The 16,005-nt window shown below is 36.3% G+C and overlaps 1 protein-coding gene across 3 annotated transcripts; it reads right to left on the minus strand.

The window, feature by feature from the left end:
• Positions 1-10,963: 10,963 nt before the first annotated feature.
• LOC108598957 (dual specificity protein kinase pyk3) lies at positions 10,964-15,606 on the minus strand. 3 transcript variants are annotated; one of them, XM_017985731.1, is made up of 21 exons: positions 15,526-15,606; positions 15,244-15,474; positions 15,024-15,185; positions 14,674-14,966; positions 14,572-14,610; positions 14,420-14,486; positions 14,326-14,343; positions 13,980-14,267; positions 13,744-13,923; positions 13,538-13,676; positions 13,349-13,481; positions 13,221-13,281; positions 12,855-13,157; positions 12,620-12,799; positions 12,425-12,566; positions 12,234-12,369; positions 12,116-12,170; positions 11,736-12,059; positions 11,497-11,676; positions 11,296-11,437; positions 10,964-11,238 (listed from the first exon to the last, which is right to left on the minus strand). In XM_017985731.1, the coding sequence occupies exons 1-21, from the start codon at positions 15,565-15,567 to the stop codon at positions 11,024-11,026; spliced, it is 3,330 nt and encodes a 1,109-aa protein (XP_017841220.1). In that variant the 5' UTR covers positions 15,568-15,606; the 3' UTR covers positions 10,964-11,023. The 3 variants fall into 3 exon arrangements, with proteins under 3 accessions (XP_017841220.1, XP_017841229.1, XP_017841237.1); XM_017985740.1 differs by lacking the exons at positions 15,244-15,474; positions 15,526-15,606 and having other exon boundaries at positions 14,674-14,962; positions 15,024-15,079; XM_017985748.1 differs by lacking the exons at positions 10,964-11,238; positions 11,296-11,437; positions 11,497-11,676; ... (2 more) ...; positions 12,234-12,369; positions 12,425-12,566 and having other exon boundaries at positions 12,699-12,799; positions 12,863-13,157.
• Between the last annotated feature and the right edge of the window lie 399 nt (positions 15,607-16,005).

The following is a 16,005-nucleotide window of genomic DNA, read 5'->3' on the forward strand; positions in this document are numbered from 1 at the left end:
GGATTATTGCTAATATCCAACTTAAGCTTCCGATCAACATCTTGTGCAAGAAAGATGTAGCTTATTTTTGTCCGCCTTCTCAAAAGACAATTGTTTTAATGTATTAGCTAAAATTTACTGAAATTAATGAAAATAATGCAAAAAGTCACAGCATTCACAAGAGATTGTTTTATGTGCAATATGCTAAATCGCCAGAACTAATTCGAAACATTGAATAATCTCACATAGCTCATAATTTTATTTAAATGATTTATAAACAACATTAATTAAACATATTTCATTGAATTGATTATACAATAATTTTGAAAATATAATTAAATTGATTGGCAATGGTGATTGAATTTTAAAAGCTTAAGGCATGATTTATAAAATTAATTAAATTGAGAAAGCCTTTGCCAACATATTTAAAGAGAGTTTGGCAGCAAAGTTAAATACACAATGTACAAAGTGTAACCACAGCTGAAATTGAATTGTTAGCGCCACCACAATAAATGTTCACATCAATGCATTGATGCTAAATAAATTCACACATAATTTAACAAAGAGTTGACATTGACTGCAAACGTTTGTTGTCGTTATTTGTCGCCTTCTTTCATTTAAATTATTCACCATATTACCAAACGTGTCACACACACACACACACACGTGTGTACACATATACAAACATATGCGTAACAACAGTAATGTGAATGACAACACGTGGCAAGAAGTTAGAAAGGCAAATGTTGCCTGTAGCGGAGCTTGCCACGCGTTGTTTTCGTTAGGATATCAAGTAACGAGAATTGCGATGCGTGCATACATTGAAAGTGGAAATCATAAATAGCTCGGCAATGGCTTAACAACCGAAGTTGCTGAGCACAAATGTTGAATGCTCTATCCAATGCCCAATGAATTCAACAATGCTTCGTGTAAAAATATTTACTAAATTTAAAATGTTACTTAAGGTATCTAAAAGTAATTAAGCTGATAATAATAAGTGAATTAAATGTGTGTGTTAATTGAGAGCGCAGATTCATGCTAACAGATTCATGTATGCAAATGAAACATGCACAGGAATTTATACACAAGCCAAATATACTTATGTAGCTACAGTCAGAATATGCGATTATATATTGAAGTGAACGCTGTTGTTGTTCAAGCAAATGCGCGTATGGCTCATTTTTTATTTTAGCTGCTTGCTGTTGTTACTTGCAGAAGGAAAACGAATGCGATTGGCGTTGGGAGTTTGGAGTTGGGAAAGGCGCGGAAATGCGTAGCGTGGGATGCTGGCTAATCATGATTTGCAATTTAATTTGTTTGCATTCGCGTGCGTGGCGTAAATAAATTGATGGCAACGGGACACGCCCACTTGTCGAACACCCGCGCCAGCTATCTGATGTTTGCTGAGCTAATATTGCCAACAACAACAACAGCAACTCAGCCCAACATATGCAAAAATGAAACAAAACAACGTCAAAAAGAAAACTGCAAAGATACTTTGAGCGCACACATTTTCATTTTGCAATTATTTGCATGTTTGATCACGTATACGGCCCCGCGTTCCTCCCAGCACTTTCACATTCTGTATGCACGCGTGTGCGTGAGTTTGAAAATATTTAATTTTCTTCGCTTTCATATATTAGCTCGTGCTAATTTTTCAATTGCCCTTAACACCATTTGGCACGTTTGTTTGCAATTTATCAAGCCATGTGATAATAAATACATAAACTCCTACCTAACTATTGAATCTCTTTTGAAATCAATTTTGCTTAATTGCTTACACTTGGCATTTCTATAAGAAATGAAAGGGGGTAACTTTAAATTGAACAAATGTAAGTAACTGAGAGCAGGATTAACTCCATGCTCGTCTGCTAAAGTGTATTCGTGAGTTGGCTGCGTGCAACTTGGCTTCAGCTTTTTGATTTGTATTCAATTTGATAGCAAAAGTTAGACCAAAAGCCAAGAAAGCGTTGCACAAGCATCAAGCCATTTGCACTCTGCCATAACATTTCCATAAGATGCAAAATATTTTGAGCCATTTAGCTTTGCTGTTTTCCCACTTGCTACTACAACTGCTGCAATCAAATTGAATTTTGTCTGCGCACAAATTTGATGGCAAGTTCTAGGTAATCCTTAAACAAATTTAACTCATCCGACAGCTTGGACAACACTGAAAACTTATGGCGGCTGCAATAAAGAAACATGAGAGAGAAAGAGAGAGAGAGAGAGCGGGGGAAAACAAATTATTAACAATTAGTTTTGTTGTTTGAACAGTGAATTATTGCGAATGCAACACAAACCTATTTGTAATTGCTATGCATATGCCAATGAAATTTGTGCCGCATTACTCATACGTTCCGTTGACCGCCAATAACAAGAGCAAAAGCAAATAGCGCAGGTAGTTCGGCACACAGCATTCGATTTAAGCAAACGAAAGCGAATAGCGCACTAAATGAACAATTCAGCTTTACTCACTGCATGTGTTTGTGCTTCAAAGAGAGCGAAAGATATGGCGGAGTGCTGATTGGGTGTGGGAGGGAAGAGTGTTTGGCCCATTTGCGAAACGCTCAAAAAGCAATTGAAAATGATTTACGTTATGTCGTGCAGAGCGTAGACTAGGCCACGGCGATGTCTAGCTGGCAGTTAATTACGATTGATTTTCAACACTGCGCCCTCTAATCGTGAATTAATAAAGTGCTGCCATTGAAAGATTTATGACACTCCCACTGTACATGTGTGTGTGTGAGTGTGAACGAGAGAGAGAGAAAGATAGATAGCACACTGTGTGCTAATTCTTTAAATAATGTTGTGAGACAAGCGGCATGCATACAATGAAAATTGCCACTCGAAGCCAATCTTTGTCAAGTGAAGAGTGCGAATAGAAATAGAAAGAAAGAAAGCGGGAAGTGGGAGTGGGAGTGGGGAAAAAATAAGAAAACAGGCATTGGCACGATGATGGATGCACTTGAGTGTTGTTCACAGCTCGTCGCTAAACGACAAAGTGCAGCCCATTGTTGTTGACTGGCGGATGCCATACAATTTCACTTCCTTATCCCCAGCACTCAAGTGCGACAACAACAACAACAACAGCAGCTCAAATAAGAACTTCAATTTTTAGCGCCACAATGAGTTGTGCTTGAGATTTAGTCAGTTGCAGCCAGCGACGCAGGCATCGACTTCAACTGCTTGGGCGACAAAGGCAGCTCAGCGTTTGATTTATCAAAAGCGCAGCAAGTCTAAAGCACAAAGCAGCTAAAAATGGCAACAGCAGCAAAAGCGCAAATCACTTCCGCAAAAAAAAAAAACACACACACACACAGACGCCAAAGGCTTTTCAGTTTGCCCTTTGACACTGTCATTTTGTTTATGGCTGAGCGTTCGATAAACTCAAGCCGAGAACTTTATTAAAATTTAAGGTATATATTTTAGCAAAAATAATGAAAGCCTAACAACAAAGAGAATTGGTTCGATGCTCACGTAATTGTTAAGCTGCTTGGTTTTGTAGTTAGTGTCGTTGCTGTTGTTGTTGTTGTTGTTTGTCTGCTGCAGGCAGTGAGGCAAAAACCAACAACACATAAATCTTAATAAGCAAGTTGTAGCCGCCACAGCCTCTTGTTAGTTTTCTTAGCTTTCCTTGCTAATTTTTTGCACACCTAAATAAAACACGTTGCAAATGGCACGCCCCCAGAGCCCTCCCCACACACACACACACACACACGCACACAAGTTGCTGGCGCTTGCATTTACACAATAGCTGCCATAACTCAACATAAAATAATGCAGATACCTGGCCAAAAGAGCAGAGCGTTGCCAAGTGCTTGATAAAATGTGCAGCAAGTTGGCTTGAATGCTAGAGAAAAGTTTGGCAATGCTCAGCATAGATTTGGCTTAAGCTTAAATTCCCTAAAATATAATATTAAATACTAACTATATCAAGTTTTGATTTCTAAGCGTGTCTAGTTTTTTAGGTTAGAACTACAAAGCAAACAAATAATATATATATGTGCATATATCTCAATATATATAGGGGCACTGTAAAATATATATATAGAAAGGCCAAAACTTTTCTTATTTCGCTTGAAAAATGCAAAACTTTTTTAATATGCACAAAAGTTAAATTTCATTTAAATCAAGATTGCTGCGGAAGCTGCTGCTGCTGTTGCTGTTGCTTTTGCTGCTGCAACTAAAGCTGCTTTCTTGACGTGTTTTTGCAGCATTAACTCTTTAGCTGTTTCGTCTAGTAAACTTTAAGCGCAACGCATGCCAGTTTAAAAAAAAAAACATTTGTGAATGAAATGTGCAAATTGTTTGCTTTGGGGCGGGGGTGTGTGTGTGCATTGAAAACTGCAGGTGAGCAAATTGTTGTGTCGCATGTCGAGGGAAATTGGTGCGGGGTGCCGGGGCTGTCGTTGCCTGCTTATGCGTTGGACACGAAGTCAAGCGCATGCTGTGTATTGTTGACAATGCAATAATAACAACAACAACAACAATAATATGACTACTAAGCTGGTGTGTGTATGAAGAAAGCTTTAATTTTGCATTTTAATGAGAGATCTTAAGTTTGACTTATTTATTTATTTTTTACTTTATAGTAGATTCAAATTTAATTATTATTATTATCGCTCATAATGTCTAATTAGTGTAGAGTTTGGTGACTACAAATGTATGAATTGTTCAATATAAGAATAATAGATTTACTTACAGTTGTCATGCTTATTAACAGTTGCTAAGTAATCATCAAGAAAAGATTTGCTAAGGAGTTGTCGTGTAGAGAAGTCATTGAGTAATTGGCAATAAGTAAAGTTAAGAGTGTATCACAAGAATATATTTCATATAATATATAAAATGATAAGCAAACAATAAATTAAAAAAACAGAGATAAACGAAAATCTTAAATTGGAATTAGAGGCTCGCTTAATGTAATTAGCCTTACATAATTTTATAGTTTGAGGCTCGCGTAAAGTGATACGTTTAATATTAATGCAACACAAGTCACGCTTAAAGTAATCCTCTCGTATCGTTGTATCGTTGTAAGCCTACTCCAACAACAGTTGTATGGAATGTTTCTTTTTGTATTTTTTATTGTCAGCAACGTAAACGGTCTTGTTTTGTTTACTGGAGGATGCTGGATAAAATAAAATAAAATAAAATAAAAAAGATTAGCATTAAAATTAATAAAATAATGATAAATAATAAAAAAAATTTTATTTTTATTTTGTAAGTCTCTAATGCAAACATTATCATAAATTGAAAGCCTTTTGCTTTCAATTATTAAATTACTATCATGAACTGCTCACCATTCCAAATGGACGCTTTCACACTATTGAAAGGCATCTTTAATCTCACAATAACAAGCTCAAAGTAGTCGAACAGCTGTCAAGTTCAACTTTGCAACACGTTTTCGTCTACACCTTTCAAAATGAGGTGCTCACATCAACATTATGACAAACAATTTCATTTGCAACGATACTTCATGAATGATTAATGTACGCTTAGGTTTATTAAATGAATTTCAAGTGCTCTTCACTATCAGTATCGTATTATTAAGCTTATGCAGTATATACATATATATGCAATGCTTTTAACTTGGTGGATCTTCACTCTATCCGTCGCGATAATCCATAATCAACTTCCCTATGCAAAGTTAAGCTGCAGATTCTGTTAAACTACGCCTAACAGGAGATACAGCAGACTCAGTAGCCTCGGCATGATGTGGACCACATTAGTGCTGAATATTATTAGATCCTAGTATTTATTTATTTATTTTTAATTGTAGCCAAGAATTAAATTCCATGGTACAATTGGTAAAACCAGAGCAACAAAAGCCTTCAGGCTGGATCCTAATATTTAATCATGGAATACGAACAAAGAGTTTAATGTGAACAAGCTCATAAGCAGATGATGAACATAAGAATGTAGAAGATAACTAATGAATTAAGCGTGAAAAACACAACAATTAGAATAAAATAAAATATAGTTTTGCAACACTTTGCTTTTAATTGCTTCTTCTACTCCACAGCTGAACTTCTACTGATACCAACAGGATTAGCTAGAGAGTTACCACATTTGTTATTCGTTATACAGTTTTATTTTATACTTTGCCAGCTTGAAGCTAACAGCACTCAGAGCTGTCGAGCTCTTTCCAAAACGGCGGCATTGTCTGCGTCTGTCTGCTGCGCTCAATAGATACATCAAAGTGTGTTCTGTCCACTTGAGTTAGGTGCAAAAAGCAATTACGCGCATTGACTTTGTAATTAAAATCGATTTTCATCAAGTTTTACTGCCAGCCAAAAAGCTTTTGATTTCCAACACCAATTGAAACGCACTCACACGCAGAGAGGCGCGTGCGGGCGGGTGGGCGGTCGCGCATGCACATCCACACGCACACGCCCACGCACACGCTTGCATTGAGCAGATGAGGAGCCAACAATCAGTTTTTGTGTGCCGCTGCTGTTTTGTGGCAATTTTGATTAGAAATTTGGCACGTTTCCTCTGACTGAGAGTGACCCCAGCTCAAAGGCCACGCCCACTGGTTTAATCTGCTGATATTAAGAGTTGCAGTTGCATCGATGACGATGATGAATGATTGCATTTCGAATGTAAATTCCGTTTAACATTTGCTGCAGCTTACTCTTGCTCATAATTAAGATAAAAATTATGGACAAGCACATTACCATCTTATTTCATTTCTGGCTTTCGTCATTTTATATTTGATTATTTTTAATAGGGGTAAAAAAGAGAAGAATTGTTTCAATTTAATATCCGTGTGTGCGTCATATTCATCTTATCGCTGCGCTTGCTTTTGACGCATTGTGCCAACAACAATTCAATTCAATTGAATTAAATTTAACGCCATTACTCGAGTGCCTGTCCACGCCATTGCATTGTCCTCGCACCAGCAGGTCCTTGCGACAAGTCTACAAGCACACCCAATGCCCAGGCACATATGCCACATACACACACACACACACACGTACATATGTACGCGTAATCTGTTTGGTAATATTAAAATATTCATTCACCTTAATTGTCAACGGACGAGGCGGACTTCAGACTAGCCGGCCAATGTGACCAGGCAATGACCAGCATGCAGATCAGAATAACAACCGCGCCAAAAGCTCTACATCTACACCGACTATACCCACACTCGCCATTTAGTGGGCATAATAACTTGATCTCTGTTGAGTTGTCAGCCGAGCACAACAAAAATTGAAACGAGCGGCATAAAATATATTTAATTTTTATTGCTGCTTCGCTTACGCTAAAGAGTTCGCTTAGAGTTCTAGATCATTACGAATTTTTGAAGAGTTTATGTTTAAATTTCAAATCAAATACTAAACATATAATAACAATATTAAGTATACGCAGCGTGTGCTTCACTTTAGGCAGCGTATTCAATAGTCTGCTATTTACTTTTTCTTCGGCTTAAAACTTATTTTTGGTATGCAACATTTTTGCCACGACTGTTGTTGTTGTTGATGTCTTTTTATTTATCTGCTTTCGTTGTGCTTTTTACGGCAACTCTGTGAGAGAGCTGCTGCCGCCGCCGCTGCTGATGATGTCTCTCTCTCTCTCACACTTGCTCAACAATTGTAATCACTGGGAATCAGCATGTTTCACATACCAACACGAAAATCTGTCGAACATAAAAAGCAAAAATGTTGCCACCATACTCATAAAATGTAACTGTATAGGTGCATGCCACACGTATGTGTGTGTGTGTGTGTGTGTGTGTGTGAGTGTTTGGTGTTGGGGCACGCCTGCCCACAAAGTGCTGCGCTGTTCAAATTGCAAACGAACCCTAGCCCCGTTGTCCTTTTCCTTTATTGTTTTATTTTATTTTTGTTGTTGTTGTTGTCGCTGTTGTTTTTGCTTTTTTTTATTTTGCCAAATGTACAAAGTTGTGACCTCTTTCCTCACCTTACGATTCCCACAGCAGAATCCAAACGTTGCACCTTTGCTGCGCGTATGAAAATTCAATTTGCTTTTCAATATTTGTCTCACTTATTTTGTTGCTGGCGCGCGGCATTTAAATTTCATGTCGAGTTGTTGTAATTAATGATTTTTATGTGTTGCAATAAAAGCGCAAATTGCCATCGTGGCCAAAGTGTACGCCTACATAAAGACTGGCCAACAGACAATAAGCCCAGCAGTTGTCAACGCAAAGTTATTTCCATTGTCCAATTAGCAATAAGAGCCAGGACGAGTAGATGAGACCACCATGTCTGCATAACTATAGATTGTATGCTCTGCTATTTATGTTTCCCTTTTACTTAACTAACTACTCTTAATAAACTCATCAAGTTAAATATTTATCAGAAACATAATGTCGCTTGCTCTTCTTGACAATATCATAAGCTTAATGGTACTTAAATCCCGATGTATCTTACACACCCATCAGCAAATCCAAACTATGTACGTATGCGATTTATTCGCTCATTGTTTACCTGCGCGTATTGTATTGAGCGACTTGCGGCCTTTGTTGCACCCCATGTGGCATGTCAATAAGCCATTTTGTGGGCCATTCGCTTAGTTTCGGAAATATCGCCTGAATGATTTTCGTGTTAAATTAATTAAATTCAATGCGTGCTCCGCAAACATTTGGCCAGGGCCGATTGACCAAATGAAGTAGTCGCTGAGCGCTGAGTGCTGAGCGCTGAACGTTCAACGCTTGCCAAATCAAATCGTGCCATAAATTTTGAAGTCCTTGTAATTGGCCAAGGTCTTTGGCAACAACCACAATATAAACACAGGTGTAGCAACTGATTTTTACAAACGAGTATTGCAATAAAATATATTTTAAAAACTCAAAATATAAAATATGAGATTTTTTTAATACATTTTTGCATTCATGCTCATATTCTTAAAGGATTTCACAAATTAGCCGGCCATTTAAAATTTTACCCATGTGTATTTATTGTATTATTATTTATTTATGTATTTATTTGCCTTCTTATGTGGTTAACAGACATTTCGCTTTGCTGCTGGTTGGCAACAGCTGTTCAAATGCAAATATCTATCGTTTGTGCTCGTACTCTAAATGTATTTTTTACGATTTCACAGACGCGTTGTTCAGTAATTAAATTTAACGCTTAAAACAACGCAACACGAGCAAAACAGAGAGAAAAAACTGGCCAAACAAATAGAACTGAAACCGAACTGAAATGCAATTGTTAACGGCCTGCAGTTGGTTTTGCAAATCGTTTGACAGCCATGGAAAACACAAAAAGAAATACAAATATAATAACAAACAGTATAAAAAAGTCGGCAAAAAATATGAACATTTTTGTGGTCATGCGTGCTGCATAGAAAATGGCAATACAGAGGTTTGCAGTCGGGGACGATGCTGATGATCATTAAGGCCTGGGGCTGCATTTAAATGAACTGTGAACTGTCGCAGCATTTCAGAACTGTGGTCAATATAACATTTTATTCATATTAATTGTAAATCGTTTGCATACACAAAGCGCATTTATTAGATTATTAAATATATTATTTAATATTATCTACTACATTTTGACTCTTCATAGATGTAATATAGATGTGATTCCTAGAAAATATATATACTAACAATAAATTAAGTCCCATGACACAGCAATAAAAAGATTCAAGAAACACATATTTATATTATATTATAATAAATATAATATTATATATTTAGATTATATAAATTAATATATATGTATGTAGATATATCATAGTGTCAAATCAAATTTAATCATATTGTTATGATATTCGCTTAATATACTTACAAGTTATGCCTTTAATCAGAACAACTGCAAGCATATTTTATTTATTCCTTAATTACAAGCTGAACTCTCCCGAATATTGTCAGCAGCTCATTAGAACAATGCAGAAGAAAACCAAATAAAGTCAAATATATATAGAACAAATATAAATTGCTTGACATTAGTCCAAGCAAAAGCGGCGTGTGAATAAAAAAAAACTGAAAAGCAAAGAAAACTGCCACCAAATAAACATTGAGTTGACTAATTAAGAGGCATTTGTCAAAAAGCTTTCGCTGCAAATTGAATGTAAAGCGCACAGATAAGAAGCAAATGTAATCAATTCGAGTCTGTGGTTATGAATGATGAGCAAATATTCACAATTACGGCAATTGCTCATATGCCTGCAATAGCGCTGGCTCCGGCTCCGGCTCTGGCTCTGGCTCTAGCTCAACGCCCACAAAATATGAAGGCAACGCTGTAATTTGGAAAATTCAATTATGCCAAAAGACCAAGCGACAAGTTTGTCAACGTGCCACATTATTTGTGGCAACGCAACGAAGCGTAGTTAACCCGACTACGACCGGAGTTGAGGCTTAAGCAGATAGAGTGGGTGGGGCTGATAGAAGGTCAATTGATGGGCCGCAGTCCAGGCTGAGGCCACGTTGCATGTAATCAAACAGTTTGCGTAGCAATTTTCGATTATCGTTTGACTGATTTCGTGTTAAATCAATTAAGACATTGCCCAAGCCGGCTCTAACGCAATAGGACGTGTGGTCGGCCATAGCATTCGTGCCAGCAGCCTATTTATCTAATATCCTGGCCAGTTCTCACACACACACACACAAATACACAGCTATCCAGCACAATTGTCTTGTGCGTTATTGATTGGGAACGCGAACTTGAACGATTCAGCATTTGTTTTGTTTGCTTTGATTAAAGCTGTGCGTCTTGCTTTTGAATTGTGCATTTTTCAATTTATGAAAAATCCTCTGTACGACCCCCACTCAGCCAGCTGCCAAGTGCAGAATTTGTGGTTGTTGCTGCTGCGGCCAAAAACTTTGTCAAAAACTTTGACTTTGCTTTTATTTGTAGCCGCATAAACACTTTGAAATAGTCCGAGGCGAAGCAAATTCGAACCGAGTGGCAAACTTTGTACAGTTTTTTATCCGCCCTCCCGTACCCATTAATGCTCTTTAAAAAGCCGAAACGATTGCAGCAAAATGTGTACTGAAATTTTATATCTTTTATTCGTTGAATGAAAAATACACACAAACTTACTTATATTAAATTTATAAGTAGGTTAATTAACGCAACATTCAGTCGGTATCTTTCTTCTTTATATCACTCTTAATAGCACATGAGTCTTGAATAAAGAATGCTAAGGCTTCCTTATTAATGTACGACGAAAGTATGTCATCTACTTCTTGAATTTTTGGACGTTTTAGTGGATCCTGATGCCAGCAGCATTCAATAAGTTTAATTATCTTCTCGAAGTGCGGAAATGTTATATCACTCAATAGGGGCCGTTGTCCTTTGTAGATTGTTAAGCAACATTCGTTATAAGACAAAATTATTGAATTACGCTTACCTTGGGAAGAAAGATGTATAATTGAAAGCCGATTGGGATTTTCCAAATGATAATAGGGTTTCTTGCGTGTAAATGTCTCCCACAGCATCACACCAAAGCTAAATATATCGCACTGCTCTGTATATTTATTTCCATTTAGCACCTGTAATTAGCAGTCTTTAGCTGGATTTTTTATTTTCATATTTTGTAGGACCAACATACCTCTGGTGCAATATACGCAGGTGTGCCAACCATGCTGCTCATCGCAGATGTCGCTTCGGTCACAGTCCCAAAGTCCCCAATCTTTAACTGCACATAGTCATCTTTCAAGAGACAATTGTGAGGCTTTAAATCACGATGGATCAGTGGTTTAGGCTTCATATTGTGCAAATATGTAATGCCCTAGAAAAGTAGAATGCTTAATTATCAATAGAATTTTGTATTTTTATGTACTAACGCACATAACTACACTGAGTCATCCAGTTGAACACTGTGGACGCATAATATACCCTCTGCTCTCTTCCATACAGATAGTTGTGCAAGGATCCACATTCAGCGTACTCCATAATCAAATATGCAGAGTCTCTATCAAATGTTACGCCATAAAGTTGAATAATATTAATGTGATCCGCACGAGAAAGCTGCTTTACTTCTTTTTTAAAATCCATAACACAGCTTGAAAGGGTTTCCATGTGTCCTTTAATATTTTTAAATGTTTTTACGGCGACTTCTTTTTCACACCAATTTCCTTTGTAAACAATACCAAATGCGCCTTCTCCAACAATCTTCAAAAATAACGATTAAGCTATGCATTAAGATATATAAAGTAAACGTGTACTACCTTGCCTAAATTTATATTGCCTATATATACTATATCAGACCACTCATCTTTTAATCTATAAGAATGAAAAAAGCGCTTTTAAGAATGAAATCAACAGGGTTTCTCTACGTCGCTATACTTTGTTTCAGAAAGTAAAGAATCCACTTCTTGCAGACAAACACGCATTGTTTGAACTGGATCCCAACATAATGTGATAATGGATTCGATATGATCCAACTCAAACGATTTAATATCCTGCAGAAGTGGGCGCTCTCCTACATATAATCGAATTGGTTAGTAAAACTATCTGTTGATAATTCTCATACGCACCATGAAGTATCTTTGATTTAATCATATTCTTCTCATGCTTTTGCATGTGATAAAATGGTTGCTTTCGGGCCATCACCTCCCAGAACATAATTCCGAAACTATATATGTCGCACATTTCAGTGAACTCCTCCCCTTGAAAAAGCTGCAAATAGAACAATTATTAATGGGCACAAAACATAGTTGATAAGCTTAAACCTCAGGCGCGATATAAAAGAACGGATGGTTTTCTGTGATCAAATCAGTCACTGGCTCATCCAAGAAATCAATGCCGCCTATCTTTAATGTATGATAGTTGTTTGTCAGCAGACATGAGTGGGGCTTCAAATTACCCTTTATCCGTGGCTTAAATTCTTTGTTATATAAAAAAAGAAGTCCCTGAAATGTTTAGTGTTAGTTTCAATTTCGAATTTCGCTTGATTATAGCTGAAACCTTAATACATTGATGCATCCAATCGAAAGCCCTCGTAATTGTATAGGGCAAATGCTTCTCATCATGTAAGTAATTGTGCAAGGATCCACACTCAGCATATTCCATTAATAAGTTCACATTGATACCATCATGGCAATAACCGAAAATTCTTAAAATATTTTCATGTTCCAAAAGTTGATACACATCCCACAGACTCTCAGTTGTAGAGTAAGTCCAGTAATCAAGTTGCTTCACTTTAACTGCGACTAACGTATCACGCCATTTGGCTGCATGCACAACACTAAAGTTGCCTTTACCAACAACCTAAAAAGAAATAGATTTAGTACATAAGCTAATAGATTTAGTACATAAGCCATTAGTTCTTACATCGCGCAGACCTATATCCAAAGAATTTAGTCTGTCGGGGTCAAATACCAGGTTAAGCATCCTGAGGCGGATAAATAATATAATAATAAGTTTTAGTTGACTGCGTTGAATTGTATAAGTAATGTTACCCGGGATCCCGCAGAGCATGTGCCAATTTTTTCATTGAGCCACGCTTTTTGATATCCTCATGCCAACAGTTTTTTATCAAGGGTTTCCAGTTTATTAATTTAAATGGTATATCTCCAATCGCAGGTCGTTCGCCTGAAATAAATCAACTTATTAAATAGCCTCGACTTATAAATAAAACTACAACACACCTTCCCGAATATGTTCAATGAGTTTCTCTAAGGTCAAGAGTAATTGATCGTAGGGTCTCTTGCGTGTCAATACCTCCCAAAAAATTATACCAAAGCTATAAATATCGCTTTTAGTAGAAAAATTATTGGCATCAAAAACCTGAAAGTAGAGAATAGTATCTACAATTTACAATTTATTTATACATATTTTATAAAATAAAGCTTACCTCTGGAGCAGCATATACGACAAGTTTTGAAAGTTTCTGATTGGTAAAACAATAATCGGAAAAACTGAAAGAATCGCTGATTTTTAAGACTTTATAATCATCGCAGAGGATCATATTTTCGGGGTGTAGATTTCGATAAATTATTGGATGTGGCTTCCTCCGATGCAGATACGATATGGCCTGAAAATTAATAAAATTTATTTGATAATGTCTATGTAAATTTTAAGAAGTTATACCTCAGCAGCATGCCCCATCCAGATTAACGCCATCTTGTCATCATACTTTCGCTGCCTCTCATCATGCAAATAACTATGAAGTGTAATACCTTTTGGATACTCTGTTATTAGATAACGTACTGACTTTTCAAAAGCAACGCCAAATATTTTTACAATGTTTGGGTGATTTAGCTTTGTATGTTCCTTCACATCTTTTAAAATCTTTATCTTATGGGTAGATACAAATTCTGATTTGATTACAACAATCTGATTTCGCCAAACAGCATTAAATGATCCAGGACAGGATATCTAAAGGTTGAATTATATATAGAACAATTCACATAATACTTATGAAGCAGATGCTTACCGATTCTACTCCGAAGATCTTAAAATATGTAATAAAAATCATTAGATTAAATTTTAATAACATTATCGTTATATTTTAATGTTCTAATTAATACCTTTTGATCAATTGACGTAAAATCTTTAAGTGCGCCAGGTCGAATAACCTGATGCATTAGTAGGTAACTGGCAATAATTAAAAAAAAATAATTAAATTATTAATTATCGATATAAAACACCTTGCGATGTGACTTTGACAACAATACTCAACTGATTAATATCCATCCAATCCATTGAATAGTCCTTTTCGCTATAGATTAAAAAAATACGATTAATAGATGTTAATGTAATCATGAAATTAGTTGCCACATACGCCAATAAAGATTCGAGCATCGATTTTAATTTACTCAGTGTAGGTCTGAATTGCGGCAACTCCTGACAACAATGTGCTATTAACTCTTTAATTGGCGTGGAGTGGGAGAACACAATATCATCAAGTGGTGGGCAGGGGTTGCCGGCAATTTGCTCCTGCATAACTCCGTCAGCCTCGAAACTCTTTTCTTTTGACTTAACCTTACGAAAAATCTTTCGTGTCATGAGCTCCCATAATACAATACCAATATCATATACGATTTTAGCAGTATGAGAATTATAGTCATCGACTAGCTAGATAACATAGTAAAGCGGATAACATTGTTTTTGATAAGAAGTGCACATGCATACCTCTATCAGTGACCAGTGTATGCTGGAGTTTGATAAACTTTCTTCATTGCAAGTTATAAAAAAGCCACTCAACTTGATCCATTGGAGGCTCGTAGAGAGCATTAGATTTTTAACGTTTAATTCAACAATGAACGAATCAATTGCAGTTATATATATGAGAGCCTATAATCATTTAAAAATATATGAATTAAAAAAAAACTTTTGGCTTTGCTATACATACCTCAGTTAACTGATGCATCCAATGTAGTGCCGCCTCTACCGTGTATTCGTGTTCAACATCTTTGTGCAATAAATCGAATACAGATATTCCAGAACGGAACTCTGGGAAAAAAATACACTGATCGTCAGACTTTGATTCGAGATTTTTGTCAGCACATATGATTCTTAGCTTGTATTGATGTTTGCCCGCCAATGGAAATGGATTAAAACCGTAAGAACCATACACAATTTTCTATAAAATCATAAATTAACATTGGTTTTTATTTATTTAAGAATATATTACGTCTATTCGTTTAATTTGATCCAAGTTATTGTGTTTATCCATTATGATTGCCTTTTTGAAGCATTACTGAACGCGCTGACGAACCAAAATATACTGTGCAGTTGGTTTTATACTAGACGTTAATCTTTATTGATAAAAGAATTGATAAAGTTCGCTTGAATGGAAAAGATAACACTAGTGTTGACAATTTGGCATTTTTATTTTTGCTTTGTTTTTTATTTTTTTGGACTTACTATAATTCTGAAAGCTCTCATTGAAAGTTTAACCTGGGTTTGAGTCCCAGGGCAAACATAGCAATTGTTTAAGTAAATTTACCACTGAATTTAAAAAAAAATTTCAAAACACAAATGTTTCGCTGTCAACTGCTGGTTCTTAAAAACGCTGACGGATGTGTATAACAAAAACAGAGCCCATAAAGTATATTTATTCTTGATCAACAAAACACACTGAAACGATATCGCCATGTCCGTCCGTATATCT

The sequence above is a fragment of the Drosophila busckii genome, chromosome 2L, assembly GCF_011750605.1.
Source record: "Drosophila busckii strain San Diego stock center, stock number 13000-0081.31 chromosome 2L, ASM1175060v1, whole genome shotgun sequence".
In the NCBI taxonomy this organism is placed as follows: Eukaryota; Metazoa; Arthropoda; class Insecta; order Diptera; family Drosophilidae; genus Drosophila; species Drosophila busckii.